We start from the raw sequence: 21,429 nt of genomic DNA, 5'->3' as shown, positions 1-21,429 counted from the left end.
TTGGTGAATCCTGGACCACTCTCCCTGGGCTGGGGCTCCATTTCCCTTCACCCTGGATGTTTCAGTTTCAGTTGTTTCAAGGCTTGAGTGTTCCAGTTCAGTCCCCTTTAGGAGGGACAGGCTGCCTTTAACAAATGCAGACTAGATAGAACTTGCGCTGATCTCACACGTTTAAAGGTGTGTTCAACCAGCCAGCAGCATGGGTCGTGCTAGGGTACACGCCATACTCAAGGTAATGAGGAGGCAGCGCAAGGTTTGCTTGCTGTCTACCCCCACTGGAAGAGGCATGGCCTCCTGTGACAAATTAATGGGGTACATAAATGTGTAGCCCATAGTGTTTGCACAGTAGATGATATGTTCTGAGGAGAACATGAAATAATATTTGCAGCTGCCATTGAAGTTTTAATATGTAGGCATCAATATGTGTATATATGTTAGAGAAGGTCCTGGGCTGGTGTTCAAAATGAATACTGTAAAAAACACCACTTATTTATATAGGTGCCTCACCCATTTCATAGAATTTATAGAATTTGCAGGGCAGAAGGATGCCATTTGGCCCATAGAGTCTGCACCGGCTCTTGGAAAGAGCACCCTACCCAAGCCCACACCTGCACCCTATCCCCATAACCCAGTAGCCCCATCCAACATGAAGGGCAATTTTGGACACTAAGGGTAATTTAGCATGGCCAATCTATCTAACCCGCACATCTTTGGACTGTGGGAGGAAACCGGAGCACCCGGAGGAAACCCACGCACACACGGGGAGAACGTGCAGACTCCACACGGGCAGTGACCCAAGCCGGGAATCGAACCTGGGACTCTGGAGCTGTGAAGCAATTGTGCTAACCACTGTGCTACCATGCTGCCCATCTTGTTCTTTACTTCTGCCTTCTTTGCTTTATGCATATCTTTCACTTTTTCACTTTCTTGAGATTTTGGTGGTATTTTTACCATTTTATCCTGTTCGTCCTTGCTTTATGAAGTGTTTCTGAGGATTTTTATTTTGATATCTCAGTTTCTTCTGTTGTGTTTTGTTTCTGTTTTTCTGTTACCTTCTGGTCGCAGTTGCAGTCCACCTGGAACATTGTTTACCAAAAAGCTGATAAAATTAGCTCAGTTGGTTGTTGTGGAATGGGGAAGCACAGAATGCAATAGGAACTGGAACACCAAGGGGAAGGGAGCGCCCAGAGAGCCAGCAGTGTTGGGAGTCAGGCTCAAAATGAAGCTGAGGAGCTGTTCAGAAGCACAGGGTGACTGAAAATGAGCAGGGGACAGAAAGTGTCTCAAATATCTGCTCTGGTTACCAAGCTCTACAGTACAAATTTAAATCTATTCAAATGCAGTTTGAATTGTTATCACTGAAATCTATTAGTGCCCTTGGTATCTGGTCCCCAGTTTTATATCCTATTAAACACTCATTCACGCTGAACTGCAATAATGTTCACTTCCGCACAGTAACTTTTGTTGAGTGCTGCAATAACTGACACTTCACCTCACAAACCTCTTCCCACCTATTTACTATCAATTAATTGATACCCTTCCACTCCAATTATAGCACCAGGTTTGTCAAGTTAATGAAAGCTGGGCCTACACGATAAAATTAAGCAGAAGTATTGACATTCATTTTCACCTCTGTGATACAATACACTGTTGTTTATATAAATTGCAATTAACTTTGCAGTCGGCATTTGAGCAATAGCCCTAGCCACGGATCTTGCAAAAAAACTGCCCACAAAGATCTAACGATCTCTCTAATTTGCATTTCACCTTTCCTGAAATTAATTTGAATCAGTGCCCAGTATAGATCTCTGAGGCCGGAATATCCGTTCCTGAGACTAAGTATTGGCGCCGAGGCAGGATTAGAGGAGTTCTACAACAGCAAAACTGACGCCGCGCCTGGACCCATTCACCAACCATTAAGGGGCTAACACTGCCGCCATATGGAACACAATCGATTCCAATGAGAACCGGTGCCAGATTCACCGGGTTCGGGATTGACACTCAGGAAGCTGACAGGCTGCAGCCGCTTAAACACAATTCGGCCCCATGCACACTCATTTCAGCCAACAAGATGGCAGCAAGGAGAGCGGCATTCTGTTTCTCGGGCGTTCAGCTGGAGACCCTGCTAGAAGCCATGGAAGAGAGGCAGGTGACCCTGTACCGCAAGGTGGGAAGGAGGCTACCAGCAGCCGCCATTCACCGTGCCTGGGCACAGTGGCAGAGGCAGTGAGCACCATGCGCAACACCGTCAGGACTGGCCAGCAGTGCTGTAAAAAACTTCACAACATCTTCAGGGCGGCCAGGGTGAGTAGGCAGCATTGTGCCCCTAGCACCAACCCGTGTCCCACACACCCATAACCACCCCCCCAAACCCAGAGGGCAGCCGAACCACCACCCTGCACCACATGCCAGCACCCATACCGGCCGCCATGGCTGGGTGCCATGGCAACTGAAGCCACCAGCTACCTACACCCTGGGTTGCATGCGTTGGACCGTCTAACACTGTTGTTTTCTGTTTTCCACCACCCACCCACCCCTACGCCACCCCCCACCGGAGACTGCTACTCATAATCGCCGTGAGAGGGAGAAGACTGGAGGGGGACTGCCGGACATGTGGCTCCTCACCGCAGCAGAGCAGAGGGCCCTGGACGTGGTCGGTGGGCCCGGAGAGAGGACAGTCACTGAGGCGGAGGTTGGCATCGGTGAGGAAGTAGATCCTGCTGCATTGAGGTTCTCTATGGCACGTGTGTCAACCACACACCCCCTCTCCCCCCACCCCACACACCCCTGCCACCCTCACTCTCCCCAGCCTGCAATGCAATCATGTCTTGTGTCTTGCAGGAGCTCCTGGCTATGGCGCGGGTTCTTCTGGTGTCCACTGCCCCCGACCTCAAGCAGAACTGCAAGCGGATAACAGCGAGGTTTAAGACATGGACAACAACGGGAGCCCTCGACCCGCATCCTGTGACACCCTGGAACTCAAGTCTGGTGAAGATACCGACTTTCCATCACAGCTATCTCCAACAGCATTTTGAAAAGCATATCGATAGATAAGTCCCCTGGGCCTGACGGAATATACCCAAGGTTATTACAGGAAGCGAGGGAGGAGATTGCTGCACCGTTGGCGATGATCTTTGCGTCCTCACTCTCCACTGGAATAGTAATGGATGATTGGAGGGAGGAGAATGTTGTTCCCCTGTTCAAGAAAGGGAATAGGGAAACCCCTGGGAATTACAGTCAGTCTTACTGGTGAGCAAAATATTGGAAAGGATTCTGAGAGATAGGATTTATGATTATTTAGGAAGACATAGTTTTGATTAAAGATAGTCAGCATGGCTTTGTGAGGGGCAGGTCATGCCTCACAAACCTAATTGAATTCTTTGAGGACGTGACGAGACACATCGATGAAGGTCGGGCAGTGGATGTGGTGTATATGGATTTCAGTAAGGCATTTGATAAGGTTCCCCATTGTAGACTCATTCAGAAAGTTAGGGGGCATGGGATACAGGAAAATTTGACTGTCTTGTTACAGAATTGGCTGGCCAAAAGAAGACAGTGATTGGTAGTAGATGGAAAGTATTCCGCCTGGAGGTCAGTGACCAGTGGTATCCCACAAGGATCTGTTCTGGGACCTCTGCTCTTTGTGGTTTTTATAAATGAATTAGATGAGGAAGTGGAAGGGTAGGTTAGTAAGTTTGCCGATGACACGAAGGTTGGGGGAGTTGTAGATAGTGTTGAGGGTTGTTGCAGGTTACAGCAGGTCATTGACAGTTTCCAGAGCTGGGCTGAGAAGTGGCAGATGGAGTTTAACCTAGATAAAGTGATTCATTTTGGAAGGTCGAATTTGAATGCAGGGTTAAAGGCAGGATTCTTGGAAATGTGGAGGAACAGAGGGATCTTGGGGTCCACATACATAGATCCCTCAAAGTTTCCACCCAGATTGATAGGGTTGTTAAGAAGATGTATGGTGTGTTGGCTTTCATTAACAGGGGGATTGAGTTTAAGAACTGCGAGGTTTTGCTGCAGCTTTATAAAACTCTAGTTAGACCACACTTGGAATATTGTGTCCAGTTCTGTTCGCCTCATTATAGGAAGGATGTGGATGCTTTGGAGAGGGTACAGAGGAAATTTACCAGAATGCTGCCTGGACTGGAGGGCATGTCTTATGAAGAAAGGTTGAGGGACCTAGCGCTTTTCTCACTGGAGCAAAGAAGGCAGAGAGGTGACTTGATAGAGGTGTACAAGGTGATGAGAGGCATGGATAGAGTGGATAGCCAGAGACTTTTCCCCAGGGTGTAAATGGCTGTCATGAGGGGGCATAATTTTAAGGTGATTGGAGGAAGGTATAGGGAAGATGTCAGAGGTAGGTTCTTTACACAGAGAGTGGTGGGTGTGTGGAATGCACTGCCAGTAGAGGTGGTGGAGTCAGAGTCATTAGGGACATTTAAGTGACTCTTAGACAGACACATGGACAGCAGTAAATTGAAGGGGTGTAGGTTCGATTGATCTTAGATTAGGATAAATGGTCGGCACAACATCGTGGGCTGAAGGGCCTGGTACTGTGCTGACTTATTCTATGTTCTATGTTCATCCACCATCCCAGAGACACTCACCTCGGTTGGGCACTTTAGTGAAGAGGCTCCTGGGGCACAAATGCTGTGGCACATCAGGTGGAGGTAGGAACCCCCGAGAGCGTGGATGGTCAGACTCCAAGGGCTGGCAGCCATCCAGACAGGTTTTGGGCTTCTGGAACAGGTGGCCCCTTTGATATTGGAGATGCAGTTGCATAGCCAGGGACTGCATGATGGTCAGCAACCATCCAGCTCCTGCAGGTGCAGTTGGAGTAGTCAAACAGCCTGCAGGAGCAGGAAATGGTGCTGACTATGCATGCCACCCACGCCAACACAGCACTGGTGGCGTCCGTGGTGGAGGCCTTGGGGGTGAAGGATTCGGCGATGTATCAAGATATCCAAGGCCTGGGGCACTCTGTGCAGGCGGTGGCCAAGGCCCAGGACAGGGCTGCCCTGTCACATGCACCAGAGCCACCTGGACATTGCAGCTGTGCTCCAGAGCCTGACCCAGTCACAGAGGGTCATGACTGAGAGCATCAGCGGCATGGTCCGGGTGCTGGCTGACATGGCATTGACCGAGGATCAGTCATAGCGTAATGTGGCACAGTCTCAGAGTGAGGTGGTCCACCAGCAGTGCCCCATTGCAGTCCCTGGCTATGCAACTGCAACGCCAGATGGAGAGGGAGCCTCAGGGGTTAGCTCCACTGCCAATATACCCGGGTGGCACTGCCAAGCCGACAGGGGTTCTGCCAGGGTGGCAGTGCAAGGGTGCCAGGATTCCAGGGTGGCACTGCCAAGGGTCAGGGTACAACAGAGGCCATACTCTTGAAAGGAGGGAGGAGAGGGGTATGAAGGGTGGGGGTGGGTTACAGGGCAGGTAAGAAGGGGCCTCTGGTAGGTTGGGGAGAGACAGATGGGGGTGGTGGAAGGGGTGGGGCCTGTACGGGTGTTTGGGAGGCCTGAAGAGAAGGGCCCATAGGGACCCCATAGCGGGCTGTCCTCACTTGGGGCCGGGGGGGGGGGGGGGGGGTGGGGTGATGCCCATGTATGTGGGGGGTGACATTGTCTATGGGTGGGGGACCCACAACTTCACTTCGAGATCGGGAGAACACCCTTTCAAAATGACGGCTCGATCTCTGACTTCAGCTCCCCAGTGATGAAAACATTTCTAAGTATGGGCTGAACCGGTGAGAAACTCCCTAGTGGCCAAAATATTTGCTAAGTGTCGTTAGATAGTATTGGGGAACTCACCAGCAGAACCGACAGGAAACTCCCAGCAAAGTTTGCCACAAATGACACTTAGGGCATGATTTTAATGGCTGCGTTGTTCTGAATTGAGAATGTGACGAGGCCGCTAAATCACGGGGGAGGCCAAAAACAACAACCGCGCTGGGCGCTGATCTGTTTAATAATAATTAATAATAATCTTTAATAGTGTCACAAGTACGCTTACATTAACAGAGGAGAACAGAGGCTTTAATACACTTACAACAGAGCCAGCCTATTCGTCGTTGAACTCCAGATGACTGGCAGGCTGGCTCTAAGGCACTGATCTTTATACATCGGTCCCAGGGGGAGGAGTCCTGGGCGGAGCCAAGGGAGGAGCCCAGTACAAATTCTCGCGTACTCCACACAGACAGCGACTCCCCCTGGTGGTCGGATATTGCAACTGCACTTACAATGGTGGATAGTGAACATATATACACGGAGTTATATTGGCAACTATATACAGCATTGATCTTACAACGGGTAGATAACGAACATATATACATGGAGTGATATAGGCAACTATATATAGTGTGAATCACATTCACCATACTACCATTGCCTCACAAGCCCTCCTAGTTTTCATAGAATGCCTGCAAAGCAGAAGGAGGCGATCCGGCCCATCAAGTCTGCCCAGCCCTCTGAAAGAACACCCTACCTAGGCCCAAATCCACCACCCTATCCTTGTAACCCCACCTAGGGGGAATTTAGCACAGCCAATCCACCTAACCTGCATATCTTTGGGCAGTTATTAATTATGCCTATAAGAAAAATGTGACATGAAAAGCAATGATGTATACTTTTGAGCTTTGATGGTCCAAGTTTGACTCTTAATATACTTCATGAACTTGGGCTATATACAAGTTTGTATGAAGATAAAATCTGTTCCGGTAGCACTGACATTAAAATTTATGGCTGCATCCCTCCCCATGCTTCAGTGAATAAATGTGTTCTGTTGTGTGGCATCCCACAAGATAAAGAATGTCTCAGTTTTGATGCCTTATACGTGTTGAATCAGTTAATCTCATTCAGGGTGGTGATGAGCAGCAACTAGCTTCAGTATCAGCAGACGGGGGAAGGGGAAAAGAGCTTTGATTAATATCTGGTCACATTTGCTGGAATTTTATATATGGGCTAAGAGTTAGCTCAGGCTGTGGTCCATCTGTAGGCCCCTTTGCTTAGGTATCCTGTAACTTCCTGGGTTTACCCTTAGAATGAATACGTAAAGGCTGTTTGTTGCTATTGTTACAATGAGGGAGTAAATAACCATGGAATCATACACAGAAATATCGGCCTTTAAAAAGACCTGAGTTTTATATTTTAAAATGGACACAAACCCCAAAGATGGCTGAGAATATATAGTTAGTCACTGACAGGTCGGCTTCCAGACAAAGTACCTCTAAAAGCATCAAAAGACTGATTACCATCTCCGGTTAAAACAAAGGAACATAGTGGCTATCCCATTTCCAGGACACTGGATGTAATTGCCTCTCTAGGCCAACTAGTGGATTCTGGGCTGGAATACAAAAAGAAGGAGGTTAAAAACTTGCAGGCGTGCTAGCCTGCCTGCCTGTCTGGCAACTTATTTTTGCCCTGCCGGTGTGTGTGGATGAGGAAAAGCAGCTGGAGGTTTTCCCTACCGAAGGTATATAGTTACCGAATCAGGACCCCTGTAAAAATAGCCACCTAAAAGTTCTCTCTCTCTGACTGTGGAAGTCAAACAGCCAGCAAAATCACAGCCGTCAAAATCACATCTCGACCAAACCACAGAACACCCGAATCAAAGAATCAACTACTTGACTGCAGAAGTAAATGATACTGGAAACAATCCATAAGGGCCGCAACACTTCATCATGTACTCCTTGCAACTCAAGGACTGTTCCATATACATTTTTATTTATATTTACTTACTATTGGACTCAATTCGTACTTATAAACATATGAATGTCTATGAATGAGTTTTACCATTTCTCCTTACCTTTTAGTAGTTAATAAACTTATTCTATCTTAACTCAAGAAAGCTTGGTTAAATTGACTCCTTTTAAGCATAACAATTGGGTCTGGAAAAGGTGCCCACGAGTGAGGAAACCTTGTTAGATTAAACATTGTTGCTGCCAGCAGAGGGTGGGTTGAATAAAGGCATGGAGTCAGTCACCCCTCCTCACTCGGGTATTCCAGCAGCATGGTGACAAATCAAGTGGCCTTGCCCAGATCAATGACTATTGGGAACCTCACCTGGGGCTGGTCCATAACATTATATATCACAAGAACACAACACAAGATCTAGCATCATTGATTGTCTTATGGACAAGAAGGCTAAGGTGAGAAGGATTAGGAGAAAACTGTGCCTGCCATGTTATGTGGCACAACCATTGTGCTAAATGGGATAGCAACTCAAGACTTGGCATCCAAGAGGCACTGTGGGCCATCAGCAGTAGCAGAATTGTACTCAGCCACAATCAAAAACCCCATGGTCTGGCATATACCCCTCTCCATCATTACCACCAAGCTAGGGAATCAACCCAGGTTCAATGAATACTGCAGGGGACATGCCAGGACCAGCACCAGGCATACCAAAAAATGTGGTGTCAGCCTGGTGAAACTACAACACAGGACTTCTTGCATGCCAAACAACATAAGTAGCAAGTTATAGACAGAGCTAAGTGATCCCACAGTCAATAGATCAGATCTAAGTTCTGCAGTACTGCCACATCCAGTCGTGGACGGTGGTGGACTATTAAGCAACTCACTGGAGGAGGAGGCTCCACAAGTATCCCCATCCTCAATGATGGAGGAGCCCAGCACATCTGTGCAAAAGACAAAGCTGAAGCATTCACATTCATCTTCAACCAGAGGTGCCGTTCGGATAATCCATCTTGCTCTCCTCCAGAGGTCACCAGTACCACAGATGCCAGTCTTTAGCCCATTCTATTCACCCCATGTGACATCAAGAAATGGCTGAAGGCACTGGATACTGCAAAGGCTATGGGCCCCGACAATATTCCAGCAATAGTACTGAAGACTTGTGCTTCAGAATGGCTGCACCCGTAGCCAATCTCTTCCAGTACAGCTACAACAGTGGGATCTACCCGGAAATGTGGATAATTGCCCAGGTACAACTTGTACAGGGAAAGCAGGCCAAATCCAAGCTGGCCAATAAACGCCCTATCAGTCTACTCTCAATCCTCACTAAAATGATAGAAGGCATCATCAACATTGCTCTCGTGGCATTTACTCACCTGCTCACTGACATTCAGTTTGGGTACCGCCAGGGTCACTCCTCCTGACCTCATTACAAACATGGACAAAAGAGCTGAACTTCAGAGGTGAGCTGAGAGTGACTGCCCTTGACATCAAGGCAGCATTTCATCGAATATGGCATCCATGAGCCCTCGCAAAACTGGAGTCAATGGAAATCAGGTGGAAAACTCTTCACTTGTTGGAGTCAAAACTAGCACAAAGGAAGATGGTTGTGGTTGTTGGAGGTCAGTCATCTCAGTCTCGGCACATCACTGCAGGAGTTCCTCAGGGTAGTGCCCTAGACCCAACCATCTTCAGCTGCTTCATCAATGACCTTCCTTCCAACATAAGGTCAGATGTGGGACATTCACTGATGATTGCACAATGTTCAGCATCATTCACAACTCCTCAGACACTGAAGCAATCCACTTGTAAATGCAGCAGGACCTGGACAATATCCAAGCTTGTGCTGACAAGTGGCAAGTAACATTCATGCCATACAAGTGCCAGGCAATGGCTCTCTCCAATAAGAGAGAATCAAAGCATTACCCTTGACATTCAATGGCATCACCATTACTCTCAACACCCTGGGGGTCACCATTGACCAGACACTGAACTGGATTACCCGTATAAATACTATGGCTGCAAGAGCAGGTCAGAAGCTAGGAATCCTGTGGTGAGTAACCCACCTCCTGACTCCTCAAAGCCTGTCCACCATCTACAAAGCACAAGTCAGGAGTGATGATGGAAAACTCTCTATTTGCCTGGATGAGTGCAGCTCCAACAACACTCAAGAAGCTCAACACCATCCAGGACAGCACAGCTGCTTGATTGCTCCCTCTTCCGCAAACATTCACTCCCTCCACCACCGACGCACAGTGGCAGCCGTGTGTACCATCGACAAGATGCACTACAGGAACTCACCAAGGCTCCATAGGCAGCGCCTTCCAAAACTCATGACCACTAGCATCTGGAAGGACAAGGGCAGCAGATGCATGGGAACACCAAGTTCCTCTCCAAGACACTCACCATCCTGATTTGGAATTTTATTGCCGTTTCTTCATGTTGCTGGGTCAAAATCCTGGAATTCCCTCCCTAACAGCACTATGGGTGTACCTACAACACATGGGCTGCAGCGTTTCAAGAAGGCAGCTCACCACCACCTTCTCAAGTGTAATTAGGGATGGGCAACAAATGTCCATTAGGGATGGCCTGACCAGCAAAGTCCACATCCTGTAAAAATGAATTTAAAAAATATTAATGCAAATATTTTATCTTGAATGTATAATTTAAAAGTTTTACATCGGACTTTGACTTGCATGTGTACCAGCACACTTGACATATATTTATCAAGCTATTCATAATTGTATTATTTTCACAAGAGTTCAAATATTATCCTTTGATTAAGCCTTTGCCTTCCAAAATTATAACTCATGGACGTTATTGTCAATTTTTATGCAATATTTAGATACTTTGAAGAAGTTTCAGATGATTATTGTAATATTTAAACAAGGATGCTGCACTTGCTGTTTAGATCATTGTGTTTATTGTGGACAAACAGTTTTTATGCTGAGTGGATGACGATGTGTGGAGAAGAGAGGGTCATAATGGTGATCATAGTAGTTATCTGTACAGTATGAGCAAAAGGTAGTGGTGTGAAATATGGTGCATTAATTTTGGGATAGTGAAAGGAAGTCCGGGAGCAGAGTATATGAGTAGTGAGGTTGCAGGTGATGCAGTGGTGAGGAGAAAATAATTGATGTGAGAATTAGCATTCTTGCACCAGAATATCTCTGAAGTGGTCATTGATATTTTTCCAACGTTGCCAGCAATAGCTAGGCTAGTTAGTGCTGGTTGCACCTCCTGAACCATGGTACTGAGCTGTTTGCACAGATTTCATGGTGTCCTTGAACTCCAGTGTGAAACAGTGGGGAGGGGGAGGGGGGGGGGGGGGTATTGCACACACTCTAAGGACTGTGTGCTCATTTTCCGTTGAGTCAAATTTCCAGGCTGTCATTGTTTTGGGCCATTTTTTGAAATCTCACCTTTTTGAAAGTCAAAGCTGAGCGGGGTGACGGTTGAGAAGATGTTCGGAGATTTAAGGGAGGCATCACATCAGCACTGAGATCTGGAGAGCAGTGGAGTGTCCTGTGCAGAGACACCTTTGAATTTGTCATGGTAAAATTAGCACAGTAATATTAGAACTGGGAATCCCTGAGATGAGGAATCTATGGTTTGGCAGAATTGAGGATTTCTGCGCTGTGACAAAACTTGGAGATGTTCTTGCCATTGTATTTTTTTTCACTTCTTTTTAATTTGGAGTACCCAATTCATTTTTTCCTAATTAAGGGCCAATCCACCTACCCTGCACATCTTTGGGTTCTGGGGACGAAACCCACGCAAACACGGGGAGAATGTGCAAACTCTACACGGACAGTGATCCAGAGCCGGGATCGCACCTAACCACTGCGCCACCGTGCTGCCAGTCCTGGCATTGGTTGAAAGCGTTTAAATTTGCAGCACAAAGATTTGTACTCAGATATAAAATTCTGTGACCTCGGGAAATCCAAAAGCACTTTCCAGCTAACAAAGCACTTTTGATGTGTAGTCAGTGTTACAATGTAGGAAATACTGTAGCCAATTTTTGCATTGTGTGCAGCAGGGTACCACAGCACTATTAGAATAGTGCCATGCGATCTTTTACATCCAACTGAGAGAGCTGACAGCACCTCTGTTTATTATCTGAAAGATGCCATTCAGAATTGTCATAGAGTGGAATTAGAACTGGAAACCTTCTCGCTCAGAAGCAAGAGTGCTAGCACTGAGCCACACCTGACTCACATCAAAACCGAGGAGGCTCAATTCTAATGGCAGAGAAGGTCCTAGGATGCTAGAGAGCTGGGCCTATGCACTCAGTATTTGCCAATAATGTCTAGAAAATCCAGAATTCAAGGAGATCATAGCAAGGTTTGAGAACCTCCAATTATAAGAAAACTTGAATGAGGATTTCTCAGTTGGAGGAGCATTGAGGGGTCCTGGGGTATGGAGGCACAGTTGATGGACCAGAGAGTATGGGAATTGTGGGAGTGGTGGTCCATCGCCTCACAGCAGTGTGAAGTCGAGGTTTGGATCTTGGTACAGAGAGATGGCCCAGGATACAGATGAACTGGAAGTGGCTGTAAAGGGTCCTTGAGGACTGGGCAGATGGGTAATGGGGCATTGCTGCATCTAGTTGCATCCGGTGGCAGAGTCTCGAAAACTATTGGTGTTTTTTAAGAATCTAATTGGTGGGGTAGATAAAGGGGAGTAACTAAACTAGATGCAGTATATTTGGATTTCCAAAAGGCTAATACACAAAAGGTTAATACAGATTCTAAGGGCTTGTGGTCATGGGAGCAATATATTAGCTTAGATTGAGGATTGGTTCATAGAATCCCTACATTGCAGAAGGAGGCCATTTAGCCCATCGAGTCTGCACCAACCTTTCGAAGGAGCACTCTACCTATGTCTGGCCACCCTATCTCTGTAACCACATGACTTAACTTGCACATCCCTGGACATTAAGGGACAATTTAACATGGCTAATCCACCTAACTCACACATTTGTGGACTGTGGGAGGAAACCAAAGCGCCTGGAGGAAACTCACGCAGACACAGGGAAAAAATGCAAACTCCACACAGACAGCCACCCAAGGACGGAACTGAACCTAGGTCCCTGGTGCTGTGAGGCAGTAGTGCTACCCACTGTTCCAGCGTGCCGCCCCTATCTGGTTACCAGAGAGAGAAGGGAAGCAGAGAGTAGGAATAAACAAGGCATTTTTAAGTTGGTTTCAGCTAGTGAAATGCCCCAAGGATCTGTATTTTGGTCCCAGCTATTTACAGTCATAATAATGACTTACACAGAGACTGAGACTAATGTATTTAAGTTTCTGATGATACAAAGGTTAGGTGAATGGTCAACAACGTGACGGATGAGTATAATGTGAGGAAGTTCAAAGTACTAAGAATAGAAAAGCAGAATATTTTTAAAAGACGTGAAACTTTTAAATGTTGAATTCAGGGCGACTTGGCAATGCAATCTATGAGGAGCAGACAAACACCTTGCAAGGACAAATTATAGGATAAATCAGTGGGCAACAAGGTGGCAGATGGAGTATAATGTGGGAAAGTGTGAGGTTTTATGTTAAGCAATAAGAAAGAAAAACATTTTAAAAAGCATTAAACTTTTAAATGTTGATGTTTAAAGGAACTTGGGTTGCACAGAAAGTTAGCAAGCAGACGAGTAATTAGGAAGAAAAATTGCTAATTGGTCTTTGGAGTACAGGAACCTTATTACAATTGTATAGGGTTTTGGCAAAACACACCTGGAATAATATGTGTAGTTTTGCTATACAGTATAGCTATTTCTATACTGGCCTTAGAGTCGGTCCACTAAATGTTCACTAGATTGATTCCTGGGATGAGAGGTTATCAGCCATGGTTTAATTGATGGTACATTTGCCTCTGATTCTTAGGTTATGGGTTCAAGTCCCACTCCAGGACTTGAATCTAGAAATCAAGGCTGACAATCCAGTCGATTACTGAGGGAGTACACCACTGTTAGAGGTGTAGTCTTTCAGATGTAATGTTAAATTGAGGCCGTACTTGCCTGTTTGGGTGAGTGTAAAAGATCCCATGGCATGATTTTGAAGGAGAGCAGAAATGTTATGCCTGTGTCCTGGCCAACATTATTCCCTCAATCAACATCTCAAAACCAAATGGTCTGATTATTATCCCATTGCTATTTTCGGGAGTTTGCTTTGTGTGACTTGGCCACACCGGTTCTCAAATTACTGCTGTTGAAAATTACTTAATTGGCTGAGAAGCGCTTTGAGAATAAGATATTAAAGTGCTGTATAAATGCAAGTCTTTTTTTATATATATTCAATCTCTCAGAGAATCAAGGGATATGGGAGTGGGCAGGAAACTAGTTTTGTGATCGGTCAGCCATAATTTTATTAAATGCCAGAGCAGGTTTGAGGGCTGAACAATCCACTTCTGCTCCTATTTATTTAGCTTCCATAAGAACATATTTGTGTGGCCTTGGAAGAAAGTGGTCCGAGGTAATTGCGGCTTTAAATTCACTCTGGCCACTTTAGCGCTTTCATCTGGTTCTCTGACAAGTTGGTAGTACTGACACTTGGTTTCCCGGCTCCAGTGCCAATCTAATCGACATACGTGGCAGGAGGTAACATTTTACTACATTAAGGATGATATATCAATGCAAATTGTTGTTATTGTTGAATCTGCAAAGTTCCAAGGCCCAGGCGGCAATCTGGTTTAAGGTCAGTTGAAATGGTGAACACGATCGTGGTGGTCAAGCTGCCAAGACCCTTGGGACACACCGGCTTGGAGTCGCCGAGACATGCTTTCTCTGTCGTTGCCCCATTCACTCCAGTCCATCTGACTATCAAAAACTCAGCCTCAGGAAAATACATTTGGGGGGGGGGGGGGGGGGGGGGGGGCATGGGATAAACATTGACAAATGGGGATGAGGGCGGAGTGGCCGTGAAGTTGGCTGCAGCAGCATCAGTGAAGGCCTGAAGAAAGCAATGATGGAGAGGTGTGGCTGAAATCTCAACAACAACAGGAGGAAGAGGGATTGATTATTGGATTATCTGCGGGTCAGGTCAGTGGCAACATGACAAAATTAGTCCCTCAAGCTACCCCAGTGGGCAGTAGGATATTGAGCAGAGGTAAGCAACATCTCAGATCAGGCAGGGAGCTGTTCAGAAAACTGCCACCTGTGAACTCCGAAATGCAGATCAGTGGCTGAAGGGACCAGGCCCTGATTGAATTCCATAGAGGAGATGGACATGTAGAAATGGTGTGGAAAGTGAGATGATAAAAACAAAATCAAAAAGATTGGAAAATGTTAAAGTAGGTAAGTGCTCTACTTCTATGAATAGGGGCAGCACGGTAGCATAGGGGCAGCACGGTAGCATAGTGATTAACACAGCTGCGTCACAGCTCCAGGGTCCCAGGTTCGATTCCTGGCTGGGTCACTGTCTGTGTGGAGTCTGCACGTTCTCCCCGTGTCTGCGTGGGTTTCCTCCGGGTGCTTTGTATTCCTCCCACAGTCCAAAGATGTGCAGGTTAGGTGGATTGGCCATGCTAAATTGCCCTTAGTGTCCAAAAAGGGTAAGTGGTGGTTACTGGGTTACGGGGATAGGGTAGATACATGGGCTTGAGTAGGGTGCTCTTTGTAAGGGCCGGTGCAGACTTGATGGGCCGAATGGCCTCCTTCTGCACTGTAGGTTCTATGGTTCTATGATTCTAGCACACCTAATGGAAAACTTAAAAGAATGGCTGGATATGAACTAATTTCCTTCAAAAACATTATGGGTGGTCACTGACACTAAGCCACTATCTGCTGGTAACACATAACCTAATAATGCATGATAACTGGCATTTATTTATTCAGCAATAGTGTAATCAAATAGCAAGTTGCTTAAATGGATATAAATTGTTTTATGTTTATAAATTGATGCAGCAGTTTTCAATATGAAAGCAGAATTATGCTCACTACCGAGATGCTAGAACCTTTCTCATATTAAAACGTATTTCTATTTTATTTGTGGATCAATTGATGATGTTCCTTATGATCAAACAAATGGAAACCTAACTTGAAATGAACGTAAATTTAAAAAAACAAATTGTGTTCCATTGCTTCCAAAGATTCGGGACTTTTCACCTAGTCAGTGGGTAGCACTCTTGCCCTTGTAGATTCAAATCCCTCTCCGTAGATCCAAGCCTATATTCTGGGCTGCTATCCCAATAAGGGACCTCGGCACTGGTGGATGTGGCGACATTCCTGTGAGATGTGAAACCAGAGGTCTTAATATCCTGGCAGATGTGTACATGAACTACTTTTGACACTATTTGAATAAGAAGATGCGAGTTCTTCCCAGTGCCATTCTCACTATTTATCCTGCAGCAGACGTTGCTAAAAACAGATAATCGTTATCACACATGGTCAAATGCTGTGTGGAGTGATGGTCCAGGACTTCCTCCACTCCGCAAGTCTCCCATGTTGCTAACAAATTGACTGAGTGGATGCGATTGGGTTATTGGGAAAAGGATTTTTGAGTGGCCTGGAGAAGAAATGGGCTTGGCCGGCTGAAAGATCTTTTCTACTTTTAAGCTCCGCAATACTTTTGCTACGCCTTTTAAATCAATATTCTGACTGTTCCTGCAAAGGCCCAACATTTCCCGCTATAAACTTGATAAGGGGCGAGACTGCAGTGGGTAGGTAGATCAATGCATGGTGTTCAAAAAGCTTAATAATCCGAATAACGCAAACCTCAATAGCCTTCTTTGTCGTTTCGCTGATGCAACCCCTAAAACAAGGCATAAAATCATTCAATATTTTGAAAACAGGGCTTCTATTGCCTAGTCCTAGTTGTCTAGTCATTTCCTAGTCCTTGCAAAATTGCCATTGGGTCTATTTACGAAGTACCTCTTGAAAAAGCTCACCGGCAGGTCGTTATGAAGACAGGTCCCGTAACAACAGCGTGCGAGGATGGTTATGAACAATTATATATTTTTGCAAAGCCTGTTATCTTTGAGGCATTGCCCTCACAGAGGCAGGGCAACACAACGCCACGTTGGAAAGCTGAGAAGGCACATCTCCTAACTCAATCTCTCGTACACCGTGGCACTGTAATCAGGCTCGCTCATTTGTCCCTGGGGAAATATGACGAAATTGTAAAAATTACTCCCCACACCCACCCCCACATACAGTAATAACTAGAAGCTGACACGTCGTCCCCCACTCCCCAGCACATCGCCAGGGTTTATAAAGTTCCCGTTACAGCCAGGCTAGACTGATGGACTTAATTATTTGAAGCCCCTTTGCCAATGTCAGTTTGAAATGTATCCAATCGGTCGTAATCCGTTGTGCTGAGAGCGATTTCACTTTCAATGAAAAAGCAGGGTGTGTATTTTGCTGATTTTGGTAATAAAAAGACAGACTTCACTTTTCATTTTTTTTTATTGCCAAACGGCACCATTCAGGAATAGATATGAAAACTACCTTATATAAACCAGCTCGTTGTTTCAACCACAAAATATTCTGAACTAGGCAAAAAACACATATAGAAACCCTGAAAAAGACGAGATTCTTTGGATGTCAGTTCGATATGTCCATATTTTTTGTTTGTTTTCTTTTTGTTTTTTTTATACAAAATCCGCGCACTTCAGGGGTGCTAATCAGAGATCGGGGGATGGGGGGAGGGGAGGGGGCAATGAATAGAAATTCAGTTTTTTGGTTCAATTCGATAGGAGAGATTGATTCACCCAGATTTTGTCCTAAATGTGTTGAAGGATCCATGAGGGCAGGAGGGGGAGGGACAAAAACTCCAAGGAGCTGCTGTGCAATCTGGGGCATCCTTCTCCTCTTGTTTACCAGTGTTCAAAACTGCGACACATTCTACCAAAAAAATAAACATTTTTGTACAACAGCAACCGCCACAGACCTTAAAACATTGGAATGAAACCAAGGCGTGAAGTGCGAGTGCTCGACTCCTAGAAATAGCAACAAAGTCATTGCAGCAAATATTGAAGTACCGGGGGGGAGGGGGAGAGGGGGGGAGAGGGGGAAGGGGTTGGGGGGGGGGGGGGTCAGACAAACAGAAAAGCTCTACCTTCAGAAACAAGTGCGAATACAAGAGGCAAAAAACATCACTGCTCTCGAACCAGCAACCTAGCGCCACGAGAAAGAAAGACAGAAATAACAGCTTACAGCTCTCCAACACAAGGTGTAAACACTCGACTGAGTGGCACAAAAAAAACATCTGACACATTTATATAAAAAATAAATAAAAATAATATAGAAATATACTAATTATCAATACGCACATTTATAAAAAATAAAATTAAATATAAATATACCGCACCCACTAACACATTTTAAGGTCACAAACAGATTTTAAAGTTCCATTTGTTTTGGAAACGGTGGCACTTGACAACTTCCTCAAACAACTCTTTTTTTTATTTCCAGTTTTAAATCCACAAACTTTACTTTTCCCATTCTGCTCTCCACTGTTTCTCTCTCTCTCTCTCTCTCTCTTTCTGTCTTTCCCCCTCTCACTGCCTAGACATCCAGTACATGGTTCAGGTAGGAAATGTAACAGATGGCCAGGCGGAGGATCTCGATTTTGGAAAGCTTTTTGTCGGGGGGCAGAGTTGGCAGCAGTTTGCGAAGTTCAGCGAACGCCACGTTGAAGGCCTCCACCCTGATGCGCTCCCGGGTTGCGTGAGCCGTGCGGTACTTGGCAGTGGCTCGCCGCCGGCGGCGCTTCTCTTCCCGGCTCAGTGTCTGCTGCACACCCCGCTTGCCTTCGGCCTCGTCTGGCTTGTCCCGCACGCACCCTCCCCGGGCATCGGAGAGCCCCGACTCGCTTTCCGAGGAGCTGGGGTTCAGGTCTAGGTCAGTCTGATCGGAGTTCAACATCCTGGAGAACACGGTCCGAATTGCAACGGGACACACCTGAAGATGCAGAGAGGAGGGAAAGGGGGGGAAAAAAGGGCTTGATATTTTATCACAGTAAATATCTCGAACACACACGGGGAACACAAATCCAAAAGCAGCAACCAAGCAACTAGAGAATAATATTCAAAGTCGAGAAATCAGCTCCGACCAACCCAGTAAAATTGAGACACACTGATATACAAAGCAAACCAGATATCTCCAGACAATAAACGAAAAACACTACACGTGAAGTTACCCTTGTAGTCTAATATAGGAACTCTAGCGTTCGTTTTAAAACTGAAGCAAATGTTATGTGGCCCAAAGAAACATATCGTTAAATCCCCGAGCATTTAATAAGAAAATATCAGATTGCTTATCAACTTACTACCTGACTATAACTCTATCTACCGACACTCTACCGTATGTAATACTAGTTCAGGCGTTATCCGTATCATCTATTAATTGCAGGCTGTTTTATTTTATATATTTATTTTGTATTCACTTACTATATCTAACAATCTGATTTTTTAAATTTAACACTTAATTCTATAATATTTTGTTTTTAAATGTTCTATCTATCTATCAATCTATCTATCTATCTATTTATCTATCCATCCATCTATCTATCTATCTATTTTCATCGTTCGATCTATCTATCTATCTATCCATCCATCCATCTATCTATCTATCTATTTCCATCGTTCGATCTATCTATCTATCCAGCTATATCTGGCTACTTTTACGTATCTCAAGCTGTATCAATCTAATCTTAGTTTACAGCTGTTTATATTTCCAGGGCTATTGATTCCTGCCGGTATGGTTATTACTCAAGGCCTGCAGGATGTTGTATTTGTAATGGGTATTAAATGAGTTTATTAGAAAACCTTCTACGAGATTAAGACAAAGGCTTTGTTCGCTGTATTCTTGATATGTGACCAGCAGTAATCGATGTTTGCCCGTGTAGAATATTAATTTATTATTATTTCATTTGGAACCGAGCCGGGGTGAAAGGAGAGACAGACTCAGGCACCATCTGTCACCCGGAAAAGCAGACTGCAGGGACATCCTCACACCCAGACACACACACATACACTCACACACATACACACAATGTGCACACCGAGACTGAAATAAACTGGGCTGGGAGAGGAACAGATAATCGACTGAAATTAACACACGCACACACACATTGCACATAAACTACACGAAAACTGAATGGTTAGACATGCATGAATATAAATATGTCATACATTGAATGCTCTCGAATAAGGGGGTTGACATATAAACTAAAATATCCACACAGCCAGACACAAAAGAGAAGGCTTCAGGAGAACCAACAGGACAAGTGTTTGAACACAAACTACAGTAGTGAGAAAGCACAAGATGCACAAAAACCTACACCGGCCACCACAACACATTAATAAAGAGTCTAAGTGTGCAGAGTGCAGACATTAGTGTGGAATAGAAACATTTTCCTAACACACCTCCCAATACACACACTATGAACAGTTGGAGCTAAGGCAGGGAGGTAGGAAAATAAACAAATTGAACGGATAGACATGCAGGCGACCCGCCAGAATAGCAAAAAATACTTGCAAATTAAACTACATCGATAATCAGACTACAGCAGCATTATTACTAGTAAAGTTAAGCATGGTTTAAATAAGTTGGCTTTTGTATTTCTTCACACCTTGTAATTAAGTTTACATTTCGCCTTCCAGCGGGTAGCGGGCAGCAACAGAAATTATTCTCGTGTAGGATATTTTAACGTTCCCGATATAATTTGATTTCGCTACCTCCTGGCAAGAGATCAGTATATTCTATTTTGTTCTACAGGGAAAACATTCTTACCAACAACGGAGGAAAACGTGACGATCCAATGGAATGGAGCAAGATCGACTTTAAAAACAAAACTAGATTCCAACGACTAGAATTTTTTTTCCCCCTGAAGATCTTATCTGGGTTTTTTTTATCCACAAATCAGCTCGGCAGATCCTGGCATTTTGTGTCGGTTCAAATCTCTGATACGAGCGACAAGAATTTAATGAAAAAAATGTCCTTTGAATCTCTGATCCCAGTGGCAGGAGTTTGATACAATATCGTTGGAGAGCCTCTGATCACAGCGATAAGAGTTTGATATAAAAAAAATGTCCTCTCCGCCTCTGATCGCGGCGATAAGGGTTGTTCCTCTCTCTCTCTGTCTCTGATGGTCCTGTCTGATCTTAGTGGAGATGGAGATGAGAGAAGGGCTTGGCCAGGCTCGGGGGCCGGGCTGGAACCAAATCCTCTTTTAATGGAGCCTCCGATTGGAGAGAAATCTCCCCAGGAGTCATCTAATGGGATCCGACATCTGTCACAAACTGAGAATATTCACATAGCAAGCACATTCAACAGATTCATATCACAAATACAATATCACAGATGCCAATCCATTTCTGAAATACAATCCACAATCCACAGTGCCATAATATAGTCAAATAAAACAAATCACACACCACAGACGCAGCATTGCAGAAACCAATCGGGATTAGAATGTAATCCATATTTTGAGAAATGTCTGCATAATAAAACCATATCACATCAATAATATCTCTTAATCCAATGAACATTTAAATATACGGTTCAATGTTATTACAGATAAACAAATCCGTACCCCATCTGTTGTATTATTCAATCAAATGAAGTCTAACAATAATGCATGATGTTATTCTACCCACACAGACAAATTCGCAATAACCCAGCGCAGATTTAAATATAATACTTGGTGTTACTCTGCTGATATTACACATTTAAATGAGGCCATAGTATATAACATATGGTGTTATACAAACTCGCATCTCA

The 21,429-nt window shown here is 44.9% G+C and overlaps 1 protein-coding gene across 1 annotated transcript; it reads right to left on the bottom strand.

Annotated features, from left to right (window-relative positions):
- Positions 1 to 17,090: 17,090 nt before the first annotated feature.
- nhlh2 (nescient helix loop helix 2) lies at positions 17,091 to 21,039 on the bottom strand. Its single transcript, XM_038802038.1, has 2 exons — positions 20,440 to 21,039; positions 17,091 to 18,606 (listed from the first exon to the last, which is right to left on the bottom strand). Exon 2 carries the CDS (start codon positions 18,568 to 18,570, stop codon positions 18,211 to 18,213), a length of 360 nt encoding a protein of 119 aa, XP_038657966.1. The 5' UTR covers positions 18,571 to 18,606; positions 20,440 to 21,039; the 3' UTR covers positions 17,091 to 18,210.
- Positions 21,040 to 21,429: the final 390 nt, after the last annotated feature.

The sequence above is a fragment of the Scyliorhinus canicula genome, chromosome 7, assembly GCF_902713615.1.
Source record: "Scyliorhinus canicula chromosome 7, sScyCan1.1, whole genome shotgun sequence".
Classification (NCBI taxonomy): domain Eukaryota; kingdom Metazoa; phylum Chordata; class Chondrichthyes; order Carcharhiniformes; family Scyliorhinidae; genus Scyliorhinus; species Scyliorhinus canicula.
The sequence above is the reverse complement of the archived record's forward strand: the minus strand, read 5'-3'. Positions and strand labels throughout refer to the sequence as shown.